Source organism: Nothobranchius furzeri, chromosome 18 (genome assembly GCF_043380555.1).
Source record: "Nothobranchius furzeri strain GRZ-AD chromosome 18, NfurGRZ-RIMD1, whole genome shotgun sequence".
NCBI lineage: Eukaryota > Metazoa > Chordata > Actinopteri > Cyprinodontiformes > Nothobranchiidae > Nothobranchius > Nothobranchius furzeri.
The window spans coordinates 28949749-28968972 of NC_091758.1; the positions used below are offsets into that span (position 1 = coordinate 28949749).

The 19224-nt window shown below is 40.6% G+C and overlaps 1 protein-coding gene across 3 annotated transcripts; it reads right to left on the reverse strand.

Annotated features, from left to right (window-relative positions):
• Positions 1 to 1427: 1427 nt before the first annotated feature.
• si:ch211-15d5.11 (oxidation resistance protein 1) lies at positions 1428 to 19070 on the reverse strand. Of its 3 annotated transcripts, XM_015969925.3 has the most exons (17): positions 18933 to 19064; positions 18414 to 18427; positions 18115 to 18329; positions 15735 to 15919; positions 13569 to 13648; positions 11374 to 11448; positions 10790 to 10936; positions 9937 to 10068; positions 5133 to 5317; positions 4707 to 5053; positions 4493 to 4628; positions 3632 to 3788; positions 3378 to 3494; positions 2439 to 2591; positions 2278 to 2373; positions 2115 to 2188; positions 1428 to 2003 (listed from the first exon to the last, which is right to left on the reverse strand). In XM_015969925.3, the coding sequence occupies exons 3-17, from the start codon at positions 18213 to 18215 to the stop codon at positions 1865 to 1867; spliced, it is 2124 nt and encodes a 707-aa protein (XP_015825411.3). In that variant the 5' UTR covers positions 18216 to 18329; positions 18414 to 18427; positions 18933 to 19064; the 3' UTR covers positions 1428 to 1864. The 3 variants fall into 3 exon arrangements, with proteins under 3 accessions (XP_015825411.3, XP_015825410.3, XP_015825412.3); XM_015969924.3 differs by lacking the exon at positions 18414 to 18427 and having other exon boundaries at positions 18933 to 19070; XM_015969926.3 differs by lacking the exons at positions 13569 to 13648; positions 15735 to 15919; positions 18115 to 18329; positions 18414 to 18427; positions 18933 to 19064 and adding an exon at positions 13265 to 13554.
• Between the last annotated feature and the right edge of the window lie 154 nt (positions 19071 to 19224).

Consider the following 19224-nt stretch of genomic DNA (forward strand, 5'->3'; position numbering starts at 1 on the left):
TTTTATGGAAGGTACTAATCCTGTTACACAGACAAAATCTACCCATAATGCATCTGGTGTTAAAGAGATTGGTTTATTTCTGATTTACACTAAAGAACTCCGATAAAATAAATGGTTACTGAGAGTTTCCCATGTCATGAGATCTTGTTTATGAACTTCTCTGGTTTAGAGCTGGGGTGTCCAAACTTATGCTGTTTAGGCTAAAAAGTACCCACCAGTCACACAATAGTGATTTTCTTTATTAAAAAATTCTAAAATACATTTGCTGTGATGGTGTATTATTTTCTTTTCACAAGAATAAGGGAAAATGCAGCATTTTAAGTAAAAGCTAATAATGATGCTTTTTGCAGGACGAGTGTTACGTCCCCGACAGGAGATGTTAAAATGTGAAGGAGGGGGTAACATAAGAAATACAACAGTGGCGTTTAAAATGGGTTTAATTGTGATAAAAGGTTCTAAAAACAAGAGCAAACAGATGGCGAGCATTATTAAAATAATGCTCATCAGGAGGATTCAGTTCAGCTGTGCTCCTCAGCAGCCTGGAAGAGAGGAGGAGGAGGGGCGGTGTCCAGTCAGTCACCAGAGCTGGGTGATCCTGGCTGCTTTTTCCCCTCTTCAGACTGGCAGCCGTGACAATGAGAACCTCTAAATCTCTATAGATGCTAAATTAAAAGGCTCTGCTTCAGTAAATAAATATTTCCGTTCTCTGGATTAGTTTGGTCGATTGTTTTCTGTTTTCTTGGTCTAAGAGAAATTTATTTGAGCCTTTTCTCAATAACAAAAATGGGCTGTGGGTCACTCACACATAACCAAGTCTGATTTTTATTAAAGGTTGTTGACAGGGGCGGCTCTAGAGGATGTCCAGGGTGGGCCATTGCCCCCCCCCCCCCCCCCCCCCCCCCCCGCTGAAGGCAGGTCCTAAGCATGATTAAGTACTTTGCTGTGATGATTTGGCCTAAAGCACGATGTGGAACTATAGCATGATAATGCATTTATCAGAAGTTAAAAAGAAACGCTGATATAAATACTCATGTTGCTACAAATTGATAGAAATCAACAAATATTTTGCTAAATAGATACATTTTGAAAATTATTGAAATGATGTTGGAACAGAATTTTTTTATTGCTTTTACACGCTAAAATTATAAATACTAAAAGGCAATGATTGTAGTGTTTTCTTACAAATGTGCCCCTCAAGAAAAGGTTCAATAAAGTCAGATACTTTTAAATTTTACTTAACCTTTCCAGTGAGTAAAATATTGTCTTAGCCGTAACAAAATACATAATTTTTCTATTTGAATCAGTTCAAAGCCATAGAAAACCACTCTGTGGACCGCCAATGGCCCATGAGGCACCTTACTTCAAAGGAAGAACAGTGTTATTCTGCAGAAATGAAGATAAAAATGATCCAGCTCTCCAAAACAAGATCAAATATACATTGTGCTGATTTTATTCACTAATCCAGTTCTATACAACGTGACATCGGTCTATAGAGCCACAGCTTCATGACAAAACTTGCATTAATTGAAGTAACTCCTAAGTCATGTTTAGAAAACACAGAGATGTTACAGATAGAAGAAAAGCAGTCATGCGTAAAGATGGCTGACTCAGCGTTGTATTTACATGATAAATTATAAATGTTGCTTAGTCGCATTAAGAACAGAGAAACCATCTTCAGTCAAGTAGTTTAATTCCAGCTCAGCTCCATAGAGTTTGGCTGCCAAACCCTCAGGAATGATTCAAACATTAAATCCACGACACAAAGTAATCCAGCTGATAATCTAGATGGACTTCGTCATGAAACATAAAAGAGCAGCGATAATAAGTGTTTTTTTTTTATTAAATAAGGCCCTCCCTCGTCTCCTCAGTTGCTGAACGTCCACACCTCCAGCTCCATGATGCGGAAATCGTCGGTTTCGGAGAGGCAGCAGTTGTTGAAGGTGTAGCAGGGGCTGCTGCGGCCCAGAAACAGGTTCTCGTCCACCCACAGCCCAAAATGACCACTAAGGAGGGGGAGGGGGAGATCATTTCAGCTTGCTCTTAAAAAAACCATTAGTTTTGTTTTAGGAATAATGAGGAATCAGACTAAAGAGGCAACATTAAGACAGCGTTACCTTCCTCCACCAACAGCAAAACAGTCCAGGTCTCCTTTAATAAAAAAGGAGTTTTCACCCGTCCACCTGAAACACTAACACATGATCCAGATGAGTTTACATTTACCTGTAATTTGTTCATTTTCCAGGTACGCTTCATCCTAGACTCGTAAAATGAGCCAACCTTGTAACGAGGATGCAGCATGAAGAGAAAGGTTTCTCCTGTTCCGTAGAATGCCTCGCTGAGCCTCAGCGGGTGGGAGAGGAAGGCCCCGAAAATCTGACAAAATCACCAGATTCAACCACGAGAACAAGATGCAGCAGCGATCACGTTAGAGCTCCTACCTCGCTGACTGCATCCTTGATGACGATCAGAGCAGGAGAGTCGGTGCCGCTGAGCTTTCTGTACAGAGCCTTGAGGCTGGAGCCGTGGCGGGTCGTGCTGAACGCCAGCCTCCACGTGACACCCACCATCCTGGGGGGCAGCTCTTTGCACAACTGGACGGGAAAGTGATAAGAAAATCAAAATTCAACCAAATAACCAATAACGAATGATAATAATTTGTTAAAACTCAGAAGATTAAAGTTCAAATCCCGGTCGGGTCACAACAAAAACTTTAAAAATGGGATCTGATGCCTCACTGGTTGAAACTCAGCTTTAAGGGGTCGGATTGGGGGGCTAAACCACCAAATAGTCCCCGAACGTGGCCGTGTCTGCAGCTCACCACAGGGATGGGTCAAATGCGGAGGACAATTTTCACCACACAGCAGTGTGTGTGTGTGTGTGTGTGTGTGTGTGTGTGTGTGTGTGTGTGTGACAACTATGGGACTTCTAACAAACTCGTGAAACATTTTCAACAAATGAAAATCTGAACTTCTAACAGAATGTTAACATTTTTGACCCTTTCTTAGTCGTACTTCAAAATACGTTTTATTATTTCAGTTTTGACTCCAAGGCCAGTCTTATTGTTCAACACTGCTATAATAAAAGATTGAACTCAGGATTAGTGAAAGAGCCCTAACCTCTACCACACACATTATCTGCTTGTATAAATACAATTTTGCTGCTATTACAATCTATAAATTAACAGAAAGTTTAAAGCGGTCATTTTAATTTTGAAGTTTGTTTTTAAAATCCAAATGTATTTCAAAATTGAGCAAAATCCATAGCAAATTGTAATATTTAGCTACCGGTATTCTGAAAGTTGCAATCAGCTTCGAAGATGAACTTCTAACTGCAGCTTGTGTGAGTGGACACAGAGGACGGAGGTCTTCCTCACTCACCTCTCTGACGTGTAGAGCCTCTAAGATGTTGCTGCTCTCAACGACATTACTGATCCCTTCAGGTTCTCTGTCGATAACCAGAGTTGGCTTCTCCTTACTCTCCTCCATCAGCACCATCTGCAAAGAAAGTTAAAAACACTTTAAAGCCAGTTTGCTCTACAAACTCGACACATGTCAGCCTGAAGAGCTAAGTCCACCTAACGCCTGAGTGTTGTTGTCTCACCTTCTGGTGAGACACAAATAAACCCACTCACCTCCCAGTCATCCCCTGAGCCACGGTGCATCTGCATCTCCTCCTCTTCCTCTTTGTCCTCAATAAGAACAAACTCCTCTTCATCACCCTCCTCCTCTCCCTCAAGTATGCACAGGTCTGGTCGCAGACGCGTCAGGTAGGATCGCAGCTCGTCCGAGCTACAGAGAGAAGATGAGTCACACAAACACCCATGACGGTTCAGGGAGGAACACGGAGTTAAAGAGTTACTGATTAGAATGAACGAATGTTGACTTTTTAAATCATACGGGAAGTTCTTAATCATTTACGTATAAAAAAAAAGAAACGCAACACATTATAAAAGCACCTCTACTGTGCATAGGCACAGCTGTGTAAAAGTCCAAATAATTATTTTTTGCAGAAAGCATCCTGATAAAGTCCCATTATTACATTTCTGGATCATCATTATTATTAATATTATTATTATTACTGGTACCTTCTAAAAAAGCAGAGGGCATCATAATTGTAACAAATTCAGCTTGATATTTAAAAAAAATCATTTAATACATTTTAACATGGTCTGTTTATTGATTAAAATATTTATAAACAGAACCAGACAAATGATACAAAACACACAGAACACAACCACTAGCGCCCCCCCCCCCCTATTTTATTACATTTTTATTGAATAAATTTGATTTGACAAACCTGTTTCTTTTAGCAGGATTAGTACTTTCTAAGGTTTTTGCGTTTTGCTAGTGCCATCTGGTGGACAATATAAGTACTGCAGGTGTCACATAGATTTTGTGCATCAGAGGCTCATGACAACAGCTGCGGAGCTGTTTGTGTATCTGGTGTTTCGTCTAAATCCATGTAAAGAATAACTTTCTCTAACACTGATTACCTTTCCTGTGACATAGCCAGCCAGGCGTCTCTCTTCAGTAAAGTCTTAGCTGAGCTCTTCTTCCCTGACGGCGAATGAACCCGCAGCCGCACATACATCAGCTCACCCAGACTCCCCGTCGATGACCTCCGAGGGACTAAAACAGAAACAGATCACAGGTAAAGAGAATATGAAGGAGAAAACAGCCGGTTAGTCATGCAGACTGGATCCACACCTGCGCTCGGACTCTTAATGGAGGACTCCTCTGAGTCCGGCGGCTCCGTCTTCACTTGACTCGCCGTCTCTTTGCCTCCGCAACAGAACGTAGCGGCGCTGCTCAGAACAGCCAAGCTTCCCACAGTCTCCTCAGACAGCGCCTTCAAAGGGCTGGCATTCAGCTCCCGCTCAGCCTCCACCATGTCTCTGCTCTCCTCCTCCCCCTCCCCTTCTGAAACCTCCTTGGACAGACCAGGTGACTCTGAAGGAGCAGCAGGAACCAGAACTCGACGAGACTCCCCTTTCTTCTGGTTTCTGAGGCTTTTTGTGTTTTTGAGCTTCTGTAAAATGTTCTTTCCTTTTCTCCTTTAATAAGAGCAACACAAAGTGGCTACATTAGCGTTTTGGGGTCTGTTTTTTACAGAAGCAGTGAACCCCTGCTGACCTCTGCTGGGAGGAGCTGAAGTGAATGTGTGATCCGTCGTAGAAGAAGGAGACAGATGCCAAACTGTCAACAGAACAGGACAGAAGGTAGTCCTCGCAGCCGTGCTCCTTGACCAGAGGATGCGTCTTACACGGGTCGAAGAAGATCTTATTAGAAGTCACCAACAGCAGACCAGTGACCACACCCTGACAGGAGCAGAAAGGCTGAAATTAGCTTAACGATGTTCCTAGGATTAAAATGGTAATATTGATCTTGATTCAAACTGGCAAAAATCACTCAACTGAAATGGACACAGATGATAAAATATATGATATTGACAATAAAATAGAAGGCAATTTATATGAATTAAACAAAAGTTGTGATTATATTGGAGAAGAACAATTGAACTGTGGGAGAATGACTAAGGACACAATGTCACTTACGGTGTCCACATTAATAGTAGAAGCTTATTTCCTAAGTTTTAATTATCAAAGATTATTTAAATAAATTCAAAAACAAATGTACTGTGATTGCTATAACAGAGACTTGGTTCAAAGATGATGTGATGGATGAAGTACAAATGGAAGGGTATGAACTTTATTTTGTAAATAGAAAAAATAAAAGAGGTGGTGGGGTTGCCCTGTACATTACATCAGATTTAAAATGTAAACTAGTTAAGGAAATGACAATGATGGAAGATAATATTATGGAAATTGTAACGGTAGAAATCAGCAATGAAGCTGCTAAAAAATACTTTAATTAGTTGTGTTTATAGAGCACCAGGATCATGTATTGGGACATTTGATGAAAAAATTATCGAACTGGTTAATCACATTTAATACAAAACATTATTTCTATGTGGGGACTTTAATATTGATTTAGAACATGAGGCTGGACAGATAACTAAGGATTTTGCAGATCCACTGTATAGTGTAGGTTTAGTTCCCTTGATAAACAAGCCAACTAGAATTACATCTCGGACTGCAATTCAATTCAATTCAATTCAAGTTTATTTATATAGCGCCAAATCACGACAAGAGTCGTCTCAAGGCACTTCACATAATAAACATTCCAATTCAGGTCAATTCATTAAGCCAATCAGAAATAATGTTTCCTATATAAGGAACCCAGCAAATTGCATCAAGTCACTGACTAGTGTCAGAGACTTTACAGCAATCCTCATACCAAGCAAGCATAAAGTGACAGTGGAGAGGAAAACTCCCTTTTAACAGGAAGAAACCTCCAGAGAATCCTGGCTCAGTATAAGCAGCCATCCACCACGACTCACTGGGGATCGACAAGACAAAGCAGACACACACACACACACACACACACACACACACACACACACACACACACACACACACACACACACACACACACACACACACACACAAACACACACACACACACACACACACACACACACACACACACACACACACACACACACACACACACACACACGACAAAGTAATGTGTCTATAGTTATATTGTGATGTCTTAGTAAATATTCTATTTGGTGAAAGATAAACTTTATTGTATTTATCCTAGTGGATCTATAATTAAATGGATAAACTAGTAGTAGCACATCCAACGTCAAGGAAAGCAAAAAGTTATTATCAGGAGAGGGAGAATATTTAAGTGGTTAGCCGCAGTGTGCTAGATGATGGCCCCCTCCATGAGGCCACCACAGCTCAGCAGAACATTGTTGTAGCTTCTTCTGGGGAGAAAAATACTTAGAGAGAAAATAAAGTTAGCAGCTGAAATAGCAGAAAATAATACAGTTAAAGAGCAGATTGCAGAAGAAAGTAGTAGAGTGTGAAAAGTGGTCAGTGTATCCTCCAGCAGTCAAAGCCTACAGCAGCATAACTACAGAGATATGGATAGATCTGGATAATCTATCCTATTTAGATGGAGGCATGTTGGAGGCAGGGCAAGGGAGAGCCGTCTTTACCGACTGTACACTCCACCTCCCTCTACTCCCCCACTTGTCCAGATCTAGGCTAACATCAGATTTTAACCATAGGCCCTATCAAATAAAAATGTTTTAAGCCTATTCTTAAAAGTAGACAAAGTGTCTGCCTCACAGACTAAAGCTGGGAGCTGGTTCCACAAGAGAGGAGCCTGATAACTAAAAGATCTGCCTCCCATCCTAATTTTAGATATTCTGGGAACCACCAGTAAACCTGCAGTCTGAGAGCGAAGTGCTCGGTTAGGAACGTATGGAACAATCAGATCACTGATGTATGATGGAGCTTGATTATTAAGAGCTTTATATGTGAGAAGAAGGATCTTAAAATCTATTCTGAATTTAACAGGTAGCCAGTGAAGGGAAGCTAAGACAGGAGAGATATGATCTCTCTTTTTAATTCTCATCAGAACTCTAGCTGCAGCATTTTGGACAAGCTGAAGACTTTTAACTACATTCTGTGGACTTCCTGAGAGTAATGAATTACAGTAATCCAGTCTTGATGACGGATGCTTCTAATCTTAGCAATATTCCGAAGGTGGAAAAAGGAAATCCTACAAACCTGTTTAACCTTGGATTTGAATGACATGTCCTAGTCAAAGATAACACCAAGGTTCCTTACTTTGTTCTCGGAGATTAATGTAATGCCATTCAGGTCAGGTGATTGACTAAGCAATTTCCCTTTCTGGATTTCTGATCCAAAGATGAGAACTTCTGTCTTGTCTTGATTTAAAAGCAAAAAGTTTAGAGTCATCCAATTTTTTATGTCCTCAAGACAAGCCTGTAATCTACCCAACCGATTAGGTTCATCAAGGTTAATGGATAAATATAACTGAGTATCGTCAGCATAACAGTGGAAGTTTATCCCATGCTGCCTAATGATTTTACCAATTGGGAGCATATATATAGTAAAAAGAATTGGTCCAAGCACTGAACCCTGTGGTACTCCACAAGTAACCCTGGAGTATGAAGACGATTTGTCATGTACATTTACAAAATGAAATCTGTCAGACAGGTAGGATTAAAACCAGCCTAACGCTGCTCCTTTGATCCCTACAACATGTTCAAGTCTTTCTAAAAGAACATTGTGATCAGCTGTGTCAAAAGCAGCACTGAGATCTAACAAGACTAGAACAGACACAAGATTCTTATCTGAGGCCATGAGAATATCATTTGTTACTCTCACTACCGCAGTTTCAGTGCTGTGATACTCTCTAAAACCAGACTGAAATTCCTCAAACAGAGCATTAGTGTTTAAATGCTGACATACTTGGATGGCCACTATTTTCTCCAGGACTCTGGATAAAAATAGAAGGTTAGATATTGGTCTATAATTCATGGGGATCGAGACGCTAACTGGACGAGCAAACTGTTCAACACCAAATAAACTGCGTGCGAACTCAAATGGTTCCCTAAAATCTAGGTGGAACAACAGAAAATGTGTGTTTTAGCGTGCTTATGTGCTACAATAACTCAGAGATATCCAAGTACAGAGAAATTAAATCAGTTTTAGCGAGTCCCAAACACCAAACAGCTACACGTAGTGCAACACTGAAAACAGGAAACAGGAAACACCTTACCGCCAGGTGCAGCCAATCAGCCAATCAGCAAGCTTAACAATCATTGATAATATATTCACTAACAATAAGGATGATGTCAGGAAAACAGGGATATTAATGACGGATATTAGTGACCACCTACCTGTTTTTGCAGTCTTCAAATACAAACATTCCATAAAACAAAACATCACCATGAACTACAGAAGTGATAAATCAGTTAAAGCCATGGAGGCATTAAACAAAGATCTTAATAAACAAAATTGGAAGGAGGTATACGTCAATGATATCAACGCTGCATACACATCCTTCATGAAAATACTGTTGAAGTCATATAATGATAACTGCAAATTAATCAAATCTACAGGTAAAGGGGAAAATCAACCTCGGATGACTAAGGGAATAAAGAATGCGTGTGCAACAAAGAATAATTTATATAGGAGTTTTTTTAAATTGCAAACAAGGGAAGCAGAAGATAGATATAAAAAATATAAAAATAAATTGGTAGTAATAACTAGGAAGCAAAAAAAGATTATTATGGTAATCTATTGAATCAGAATAAAAATAACACAAAAGCTACTTGGGGAATAATAAACAGTGTGACTAATAGAGAGAAAACAAAATCCAGTATTCCAAATCACTGTCAAGGACTAAAAAGATATTTATGATGATAAAGAAATCACTGATGAGTTTAATGATTTTTGTGTAAATGTAGGTAGGAGTTTGATGGAGAACAAACCAATAATAGAAGATAAATTGACCACAATGATTAGTACTGTCAATATTTTTGTCCTTGACAAAGTACATAAAGAAGAAATATGAAACATTGTAAAAAACTGTGGAAACAAACGATAACCGATCAGGACCTGGACATGATAACTGCTAAAACCATCATAGAATCTGTCATTGAACCATTCACTTACATTTGTAATCATCACTTTCTACTGGAAATTTTCCTGACGCAATGAAAACAGCGAATGTCATTCCTTTGTACAAGAGTGGTGATAAACATAGTTTCAATAATTACAGGCCGGTGTCACTGCTTCCATAGTTTTCTAAAATATTGGGAAAAGTGTTTGTATCATGGTTAGATAAATTCATCGAAAAAATAATATTATAAATTGATTATTTCTATTGGAAAAGGGGGCAGAAATTATAAGATGTTTTTCTTCATTCTGCTCCTTTTTGTTCAAATTTGATTTTTTTGCTATGTATTTATTATTGTTTATATGTTTTATTTGTTTTTATTTTGAATGAAATAAACGAGAGAAAAAAATCTGAGTCCCTCATCCCTCACCTTGCGGTCAGTGATGTAGCGGCAGGAGAGTTTGAGATACAGCATGGCCTCTGGCTCCACCCCGTGGCAGCATTCTGGTGGCAGAGCCAATAAGTAGAACTGTCCATCAGGCAGCGATACCGCCTCCACGTCCTGTTAGCACCACAGTTAGACACACTTAGCTTTAAAGCAGACATATTGACAAATTATGCAAAACTCCCCTTTCACATTTTTTTGTGCTGACATGAGGGTCTCTATTACCTGTCCAAACACTCCAAACATAAAAAAAAATCCATCCATCCTTTTCCTGTCCGTGTTTTTTTTGTTTTTGTTTTAGGAATTATTTGCCTAAAACAACCTGTTCCAAAAAGTCCCTTTTGTGATGTCACAAATGAGGAAATTAGAATAGCATCTCTCACTTGGAGGAGCAGTGGCTCTACTCTGAGACCCTCCCATATTTCAGAGCTTCTCAGCCTATAGTAGCCTGAGCAGATGATGGTGGGTGTGGTCAGCTCCAGCTTGTTTTCTTAAAAGTGACAGAGCCCTGAAATGGCTCATTCTGGAAGGTCCTGAAACTGTGTAAAGAGCTCCATTAATATGTTTTGTATCAACCACAGAGCTATTATGATTAACAAGAGTCTAAAATGAAATGCACTTCAGTCTAACTTAAGTCTTAAGGTTTCAATTGGTCATAAATCTTAACATCAGTATACAAAATACATTACTACTTTTTAAAATAAAATATGTGGAATAAAAGGTTAAATTTAGCTTCTTGTTGATGTTTAGGCACAATACAGCATTAGGTACACATACAAAAGTTGTTTTTCACAAAAACAACAGAGCATGAAGGGTTTGCAGTCATTTTTCCACTTACCAGTAGTTTGTCATATTCTGCCTCTGGTGACGGGGACTGGGGCAGAACACTCGGTGTATTTAAACAATCTCCAACAGCCTCTGAGTTCTCTTTGGACTCAGAGTCCGGTTCTGGCTGAGAGGTGGTGTTTACCTCCGAGATCAGCTCCTTTGGACAGGAAGACATGATGAGATTAGCTGCAAGACTGACACAGACTCATCGTGTGACCAGAAAGAGGAGTGATCACTTCCTCTTTCTGCATTTCCCCTCCTTTCTGTGTGTTTGTTGTCACATCTAAACTCCGTGAGGCATATAGGGGCTGAGCATGTGAGGTTGAACACTAGATCCGTCACGCGCTACACTCTGATTTAGGCATTAAAATTAAAGTCACCTAAAAGAAAATTATTATAGCCTGATTTTGCCCGTGAAATGTCCTAAGTAACTCATACTCATGAAGTAGAAAAGAGGAAAAGCTTCATTTGCATTTCAAATCATCACCCCTTTGACTTCTATCTGTCTACACTACGTATGAGCTGTACAAGAACTTTCTGCATCAGCAACCAGTTAGTGTCCAGCTCTGTAGAGATGTTAGAGGATGAGTTCACCTTTTCCTCCAGTGACGATGAATCACTGCTGCTGAACTTAGACGAAACACTGAACACCGTGTCTCCAGGAAGGCCCTAGGGAAAAAGTATATCCACTCCGTTTGAATTAAAGTCAATCACACACTCTCTACAAAGCATTCTGGCTGCTGTTCATCATCAGTTTTTTCTTGTAGTTTCTGTAAAGAAAAACTTCAGAGAAACATACACATCAGTCGTGTACGCTGCAGTTTACGATGCGACTTGAAACGATTCAACACGTTAAAAAGAATTTACAAACCCACATCTGGTTTTGAAACACCATCACAACGTTTGTCCCTCTCCTCTGTAAAGGATGTATTTGATCACGTATTGTTTGATTTATCATGAAAAGACAACACACTTCATCAGTGATATTTACATATTATATATATTTTTATTGCTACAATACTCTGTTGTAATACGAGGGTTGAAATGAGGTTTAGACAGTCACTCTGCTCAGAAAAACAAACCAACAGCATCACAAAATTATTAGCGTTCATCTTATCATTATTAATAATTATAGTGAAACACTGTAAGCATCTGAACATAATTTTTAAATGTTGTAATGATCCATAAGGGCTAATGTGAGAGCTGCTGCAGCCTAAAGTTACTGTTCCTTTAAGAGAAACATGAATGCTGGAGATGTGCATTCATCTCAGCTGTTTACTGGACTTCTCTGAACCACCCTTGAGGGGAAAATGCCATTCCCTCTGGAGTTATTTAGTTCTGCACAAATGTTGCAATAAGGAATTACCTTAAATTACCTCACACAAAGCTTCAGGTGCACAAATGCGTAAGAATGCTCTTAAAAAATCTACTGCTGCAGAAACCAGAGAGCGTGTCACGGAAAAGTTTATTTTATTTTGGCAAGTTGAGACAGGAAGCACGTATGTTGGTTAATATTGTCCCAAATAAGCTCCCACTTCGGCTGCGCAGTGCCCAGCACCTGGCGTTCGTTGGAAGAGATGAGGCGATCGGTGCGTCTCAAAAAAAAAAAAACGAAGACAGCAGGTAAACTAAGAAGTAATCTTAACCATGGTTTTTACCGACGAGAGACACGCATGAAAAGATACACTGCGACATAGCTGTCAGTTGTAACAGATGCACACCGAAGCCACCGGTGCAGTCACATCGCTAACGTCATGAACGAACCACCGGTTCAGATCGGTGAATCTCTCCGTTCCTACTGCCTACATTAGATCACAGACCAGAGTAAGACCATGACTTTGACGGTTTTCTAAAAATCTCATCCATAATTCCTGACAGGAGGAAACTGGATTGCTACTTTAAATCCTCCTGATCCAAATGCATTGAGAAAAGCCCAAACCATGATCCTAACAACACCGTGTCTCACGTGCCATTTCATTTTTAATGAACACACTTTATTTATGCTCATCTCCAAAGACCTCTTTGCATCCTGTTCCCAATAAATCCTGTTTATACTCTGTGTTTTGGATGGACTCGGTGCCAACTCAAATTGGGATTTATTTTGCCTCATAAAACAAAAATGACGATTGTTTGCAAATGTCACAATCAAACTAAAACTGGGAGTTGAACCACCGAGAATTTGATGCACTGACCTAAATTAGTTTACATATAATGCGATCATAGAGACTGACTGTGATATAAAGTGGTTGTGAGCCTATCCATGACGTACAATTTGTCCCTCTAAAACACTGATATGTTTGATGAAAAACAGAAACGCAAGATGACAAACTAGGCTTACACTGTGAATAAATGAGCACCAACACTCCCGTCAGATGTGACAACTCAGAATTAACTAACAGCAGAAATCAAAAAGACGCTCATTTCTTTCTCTATGTCAAAATGACAAAGTTAGAATTGAAATAAAAACTGAAAAGTTGCCAAATACCTGAGGATAAACATCTGGAAACACATTCTTTCGACTGTATTTGCTGCAGAAGCTCTTAAACAGACTCTGTTTCCCCATGGTGTCAGCTCCTATGAAACTCAACTCTGAACTTTGAACACTTCCTGTCTAGCGCTTACCAGCTCATTAATGGTAGGACCAATCACAAACCCCTACCTGCTTCCCATAGCAACCATTATCACATCTGTCCCTGCTTTTTTCCTATTGGTTCCCAGATGAATATCTTACTGTCTACAAGATGCAAAATAAATAAAGTCTATAAAATTCAAATATCCATGCGACTCACCCTGCTGCTTGTGCTGTCATCTGACGGTCCAGCTGCAGGATCTTTTGTTGCTAAAGTACTGTTGAGATCCCAGGAAGTCCCTGTGAAAAAGAAATGTTCCAATATTAGCTTAAAAGAAGGCTTCTTATGAAAATAACCCGATGTAAAATATTTCCAAGGGGATTCAAATGATATGCAAATCCAAGCTCCAACTCCTCCCACGGCTTCTATGTGATATTTTCGCCTGCATTTGTTTGGTGGCAAGGGCGTCAGTTTGTTGTCAGAATTGCTGGGGACAATAACCATACACTTGAGTGGGGTTTAAAAATTGCTGGGGACAGTAAAGTAGGCTAGCACAGGGGTCGGCAATCCGCGGCTCTGGAGCCGCATGCGGCTCTTCCATCCATCTGATGCGGCTCTCTGTGCTTGTAAAATAATGAATGGATATTTAAATAAAATGCTTTATATTTTACTGCATTAATTTTACATCTGTCTGCCAATTCTAAATGTAAAGTTTGTCTGCGTAAACCTGAACAGGTCCAACCCGGTCTTACTGTGAGACCGGGTTGACGGGTCACGCTTGTGCGTAATCATATAGGCACTTTATGAGCTGAAGACAATGTGAGATTCTGGGCTTCTCCTCAGACGGCTCCTGGATGTGTCGCCACATTGGAGACAGGAACAAGCGCTATTCAGCCAAAGTTTCATAATCAGGGAACATTTTCTAAGTGACTAGTCTCTCTGAGAGACAGGGTTTGGAAAACACTCGCTTCAGTGGGAGGAATCTTCCCGCATGCGCTCTGGTTCTCTGGGTGGCTCTGGGGTTAATCAAGTTTAGTTGTTTCTCTTTGCAACAATCTTCACAAGAAGGCAAAACAGTTAAACGGCAGGTTACAGATATTTCCATTTGACTGTTTATTTTGACAGATGAACTCAAGGATGTTGCTTGGTTTGAAAGAATTACCCCGACTCACACTGATGTGCATGGATGAGCTGACATTTTAATCGTTAACGCACATCGCGGAGGTAAAATATTCCCATCAGAACATCAGAGCTTTATACTGGACACTGTGTTCAGCGCGGCTCGGAGCGCCCACAGTGGACAGTGAGCTGAAGATCTGGGGTTCACAGCGCAGTGCAGAACCACAGCGCATGCGATAAGATTTCCTCCCACTGAAACAGGTCTCTCTGAGGGATGTGTCACTTGGAAAAATGTTCCTTTTATGAAATTATGAAACTTTGGCTGAACAGCGCTTGTTCCCGTCTCTAATATGGAGACGCATGAAGCGTAGAGACATTTGATCACGCACAAAGTTTACGTGGAGCAGAAGCGGTCGGGCCACGGCAGGTGAAATGTTCCTAGCCTACATGAAGTGAAACTGTTTAATTGTAACAATAATGTGTTACTGGACACGCTGGTCTGGTTGGTTAGACCAGTGTTTGAAGTGGAAAACACACACACACACACACACACACACACACACACACACACACACACACACACACACACACACACACACACACACACACACACACCAACTAAAATAATGCTGATAGCGTGGACTAGAAGACAGGTGATGGTTTACGTATTTAAATGATGATCAGGCTGATGTAAAATGTAATCTCCATCCACATCCAGACACAATTATCTTCTATTCTTTCTCTAGTTGCTCTGCTCTTGTCTGGGCTGACGTAGCTGATGGTGCGCGCGGCGCGCCTAACTAGCGGCTGATGCACATTTTACGCATTTGGAGAGGTGGGCTGGATGCTTTGCTTTTACTGGAAGATGGTCCACTTAACGCACGGGTGTAGACTACATATTAATGACAAATGAATGAAAATTAAATTGTGAGTTTTTACTTCATATTTTATAAATAAAAAGGACGGGGGATCACATTTATGACGTCTTTTTAAACTAAATTTTCTAACGCGACCTGCCTGCTTCACTTAAGTCACTGCTTATTAAGGTCCGTCCAAAATTACCGTGGGAAATGGGTAATAATGGCTCTTTGATGGGAACAGGTTGCCGACCCCTGGTATAAGATCTGAGCTGGTAAAACAAAAATCCTCATCAGCAGGCGTTTTAGAAAGTGGGGGGGACACAGCTGCCAATCACAAATTTTGCCGGGGACATGTCCCCGGCGTCCCCGGTTAAAATGACGCCTATGTCTGGTGGATATCAAGCACCTTGCAGGTAGTACTGTCGCAGTTTAGGGTTTCTGATGTGGGGGATGTGGTCCAGGGGCCGGCTCATGATCGGTTGGTTCTGCAGCTGGATGCTGGCGGTGGCCTCGTGGATCGTTTGCTTCTCCCAAGGAGGCTTTGCAAACTGTGGAGGCTGGGAGACACCAGCAGGCAACTTGGATCCCAACCTGAGAGACGCAGCAGCACACACGGATTTAATATGTTCATATGTATAATCACACAAATGAGCAAATGAGTTCACTAAAGTAAAACGTGCATTTTGATCATCAGTCTGGTTTGGCTCCCTATATAAACAGGCACCGAAGTTAAAGCAGAGATCCAGAGTTTTCCCCTTTTGAGGAACTATTTCTGATTCTTTAGAAATCTGTAAGATAATAATTTGACTGTACTGTGAAATAATGAATTCAATACATCAATTCATGATTTGCTAAGCCTGCCCTTCGTCCCATAGAGCACCATACAATCAGAGTTGACTTTGGACCTGCTTTTCAACAGTGGAAGGATCCCCGCATTCAACTCGTACATAGATCAGATGCAGAGGTGACAACATTTTCTTATAGACAAGTGAGTAAACAGCATAACGTGTGAGTAATAAAAGTTAAACAATGTGTTTTAGCTTTGTTGCCTGCCTAGAGGTGCACGTCGTTCACAAATGAGAGGAGTTGTTTCCAGCTGTAATCATGGCAGCTGGGAGAGGGGATTAAAGGTGCAATACATCTTTCCGCCTCTAGATGGTGTGCTCAGAGAAAAAACTTTCTGCTTTAAAGTAGCTTTCTGGAGTATTTCTTTTATCCGATGGCACCATCTAGTGGCTGACAAGCATATCACACAAATAGTCTGTCGATCCTTTTTTAAGATGACGACTTCACGTTTCTTGTTTATAAATGTGCTTCTGTAGCCGACAAACAGCTAAAACAAGCTGTTTTACAAGCATTATTCTCATGTCATGCTGTGTTTTCATTTATTTATATTTTAAAGACTCACTTTCCATGAAACGTTCATCAACTCTGCATCAGCTGAGGTACCTCCTTAAATTCGAAGCATGTAAGCGGTAGTCTTTCGCTATTGGTTAGTTCTGGTTGGCAGGGGGCGTGATTAGCAAAAAAAAAAGACTTGTTGCTTACATTATATCACAGTACATGATAAGATAATCACTTTTATGGATTTCTGAAAAATCATACATGATTTCTGAAAGGGAAAAAACTCTGGAAAGACTCTTTAACTGGGAAAAAATTTACTAAACTAAATAAAGTTGTAAACACTGGGCATGTTTCAATACAATTTCATTATTATCTTTAGTTATTATTACCCTGGTATTGTTTTTCTACTTGGTGTGGAAGCTAATAAGTCAGGAAACACATCTGCCACCTTGATTCATTGTTAAAAATGTAGCTTTAACACTGGTAGAAATAAATTAGGCTTGAATTAAATTAAAAGAAAAAAGAATTCTCTAAATTGAGTTCAGTGTCAACCCGTGTGAACTTCAGACCACAGTTGATGAGTCTTTTTATTTAGTGGAGAAAAAACTAGAGAGTTACTGTTTGTTCTGTTATTCAAGTAAATGAGGACTCAAAAAAAAAAACCAACAACAACAAAATACATTGCTCAGTCACTGCTTGGAAATGCTCCAGCTTCCATAAAACAAAAATGACAAAAAGCATTCCTACAGTGAACTTTATTTCTTTGCTGATGCATGCTGTAAACATCACAGGAAGCCTTGAATTGCATGGATTTCTCTGTCTGAAGTAGGTTTTTATTTTTGCGTTTAGAGTACTTGAAGTGGGCTGTGCAGTGGTTAGAGCTGTTGTCTTGCAGCAAGAAGGTCCTGGGTTCGCTTCCCAGCCTGGGATCTTTCTGCATGGAGTTTGCATGTTCTCCCTGTGCATGCGTGGGTTCTCTCCGGGTGCTCCGGCTTCCTCCCACAGTCCAAAAACATGACTGCTAGGTTGATTGGTCTGTCTAAATTGTCCTTAGGTGTGATTGTGTGTGTGCGCATGATTGTTTGTCCTGTGTGTCTCTGTGTTGCCCTGCGATGGACTGGCTCTCTGTCCAGGGTGTACCCAGCCTGATTGCCCATTGACCGCTGGAGATAGGCACCAGCCCCACCGCGACCCTACATGGACAAGCGGGTTCAGACAATGGATGGATGAATGAATGGATGGATGGATGGAGTACTTCAAGTGTGAATAACCCGTGGTCTGCTGTGTATTATTTAAAGTGGCGTAGGAGTCGTCTGTTCTGGCATGAAGATGCAAACAGAATAACAAACAGATGCATTCTGACTAAATGCTTATTACAGTTCATTTAAAATAAAATACAACCAAATGGGTCACATGTCTGCTTTGCGCCCAGAAATCCTGACCTGGTCTTCACATTGCAGAAGTAGCTGGTCCTGGTCTTGTCTCCTTGGGGTTTGAGGTTCATGGCTCCTAAAGCCTCTTGTCTCCTCACAGACTGAGCCATTTTTGTTTTTCCTTAATCTGATGCTGGCTGTGGTGGGACATGCAGATGGATCTCAGCTGGCTTCCTTCCTCTTCTAGTCCTCATGCTTTTACCTTCTGGCCCCTTTTACAGCTCCTGCACAGGACAGAGCATATGCCATGAAATATGAGCTGATCTTTACATGCATCTACCAGGGAGCAAAGGAAAATATCAACGCACCTGCAGTCACGTGACTTTGCAAGGAAATGAAGCAGACGTTCATTAGAATAATGGAGTCAGCTGTCACTCATCCCATATAATTAGTGTGTAAGTGCATGCTTGCAGTCAATATCAGCTCATAGCACAAGAATGCATTTTGCACTTAAAGTTCCACATGTTTGTAAGATCGGTGCTATCAAACACAATAACTAGTGAGTTTGGATTCAGTAAATCAGCTTTGCTAGATCTATTTTAGCAACAATAATAAACATGCTATTAGCATAACACAAGTCTGCATCACTAATGCTTGAAATGATAAGAAAGCTTGATCTGTATGCTTATAATATCATTTTATTCAGTGGCCGTGTGGTAAATAAAAGTGAAAAACCAGCTTCTTGTAATGTTGGGGGTAACATTATGGAGGAAGTGAGCATCTCACACGACATTGCAGAATGCTGGAGACAGCAGCTAATGGCTGACACCAGCAGGAAATGTAAAAAAGAGGAGAGGGGTTCAAAAGGCGGCGGTATCTTCACTGACCTGTGTCTAGGCGAGAGACGGAGACAAGCGACGGTCACATGAGGGTGTCTTCACATTGCAGTGTTATGATATCACTGCAGACAACAGTTCATTATTTAAGCTCTGCCCACCGTCTAATGCGCAGTCTCACAAATCCGAACCTCGCCTGAAGATAGTTTACCCTCTTCCGGCGTCAACCTGTGGGTGAACCACAGAGACAAAAAAATGCTGGAGTGAACTCTCTTGCATTTTCATACATCTTTGATCCATTTGAAGCTGTTTAACATTACTCTGCATTACTCATCTCTACCTG

Coding starts and splice junctions, on each gene's coding strand:
- si:ch211-15d5.11 (XM_015969924.3), bottom strand. CDS start 18,215: ATGGCTCAGTCTGTGAGGAGACAAGAGGCTTTAGGAGCCATGAACCTC. Junction 15,920..18,114: donor TTCTGCAATGTGAAGACCAG/GTCAGGATTTCT, acceptor TGCGTCTCTCAG/GTTGGGATCCAAGTTGCCTG. Junction 2,374..2,438: donor TCAAGGATGCAGTCAGCGAG/GTAGGAGCTCTA, acceptor TGATTTTGTCAG/ATTTTCGGGGCCTTCCTCTC.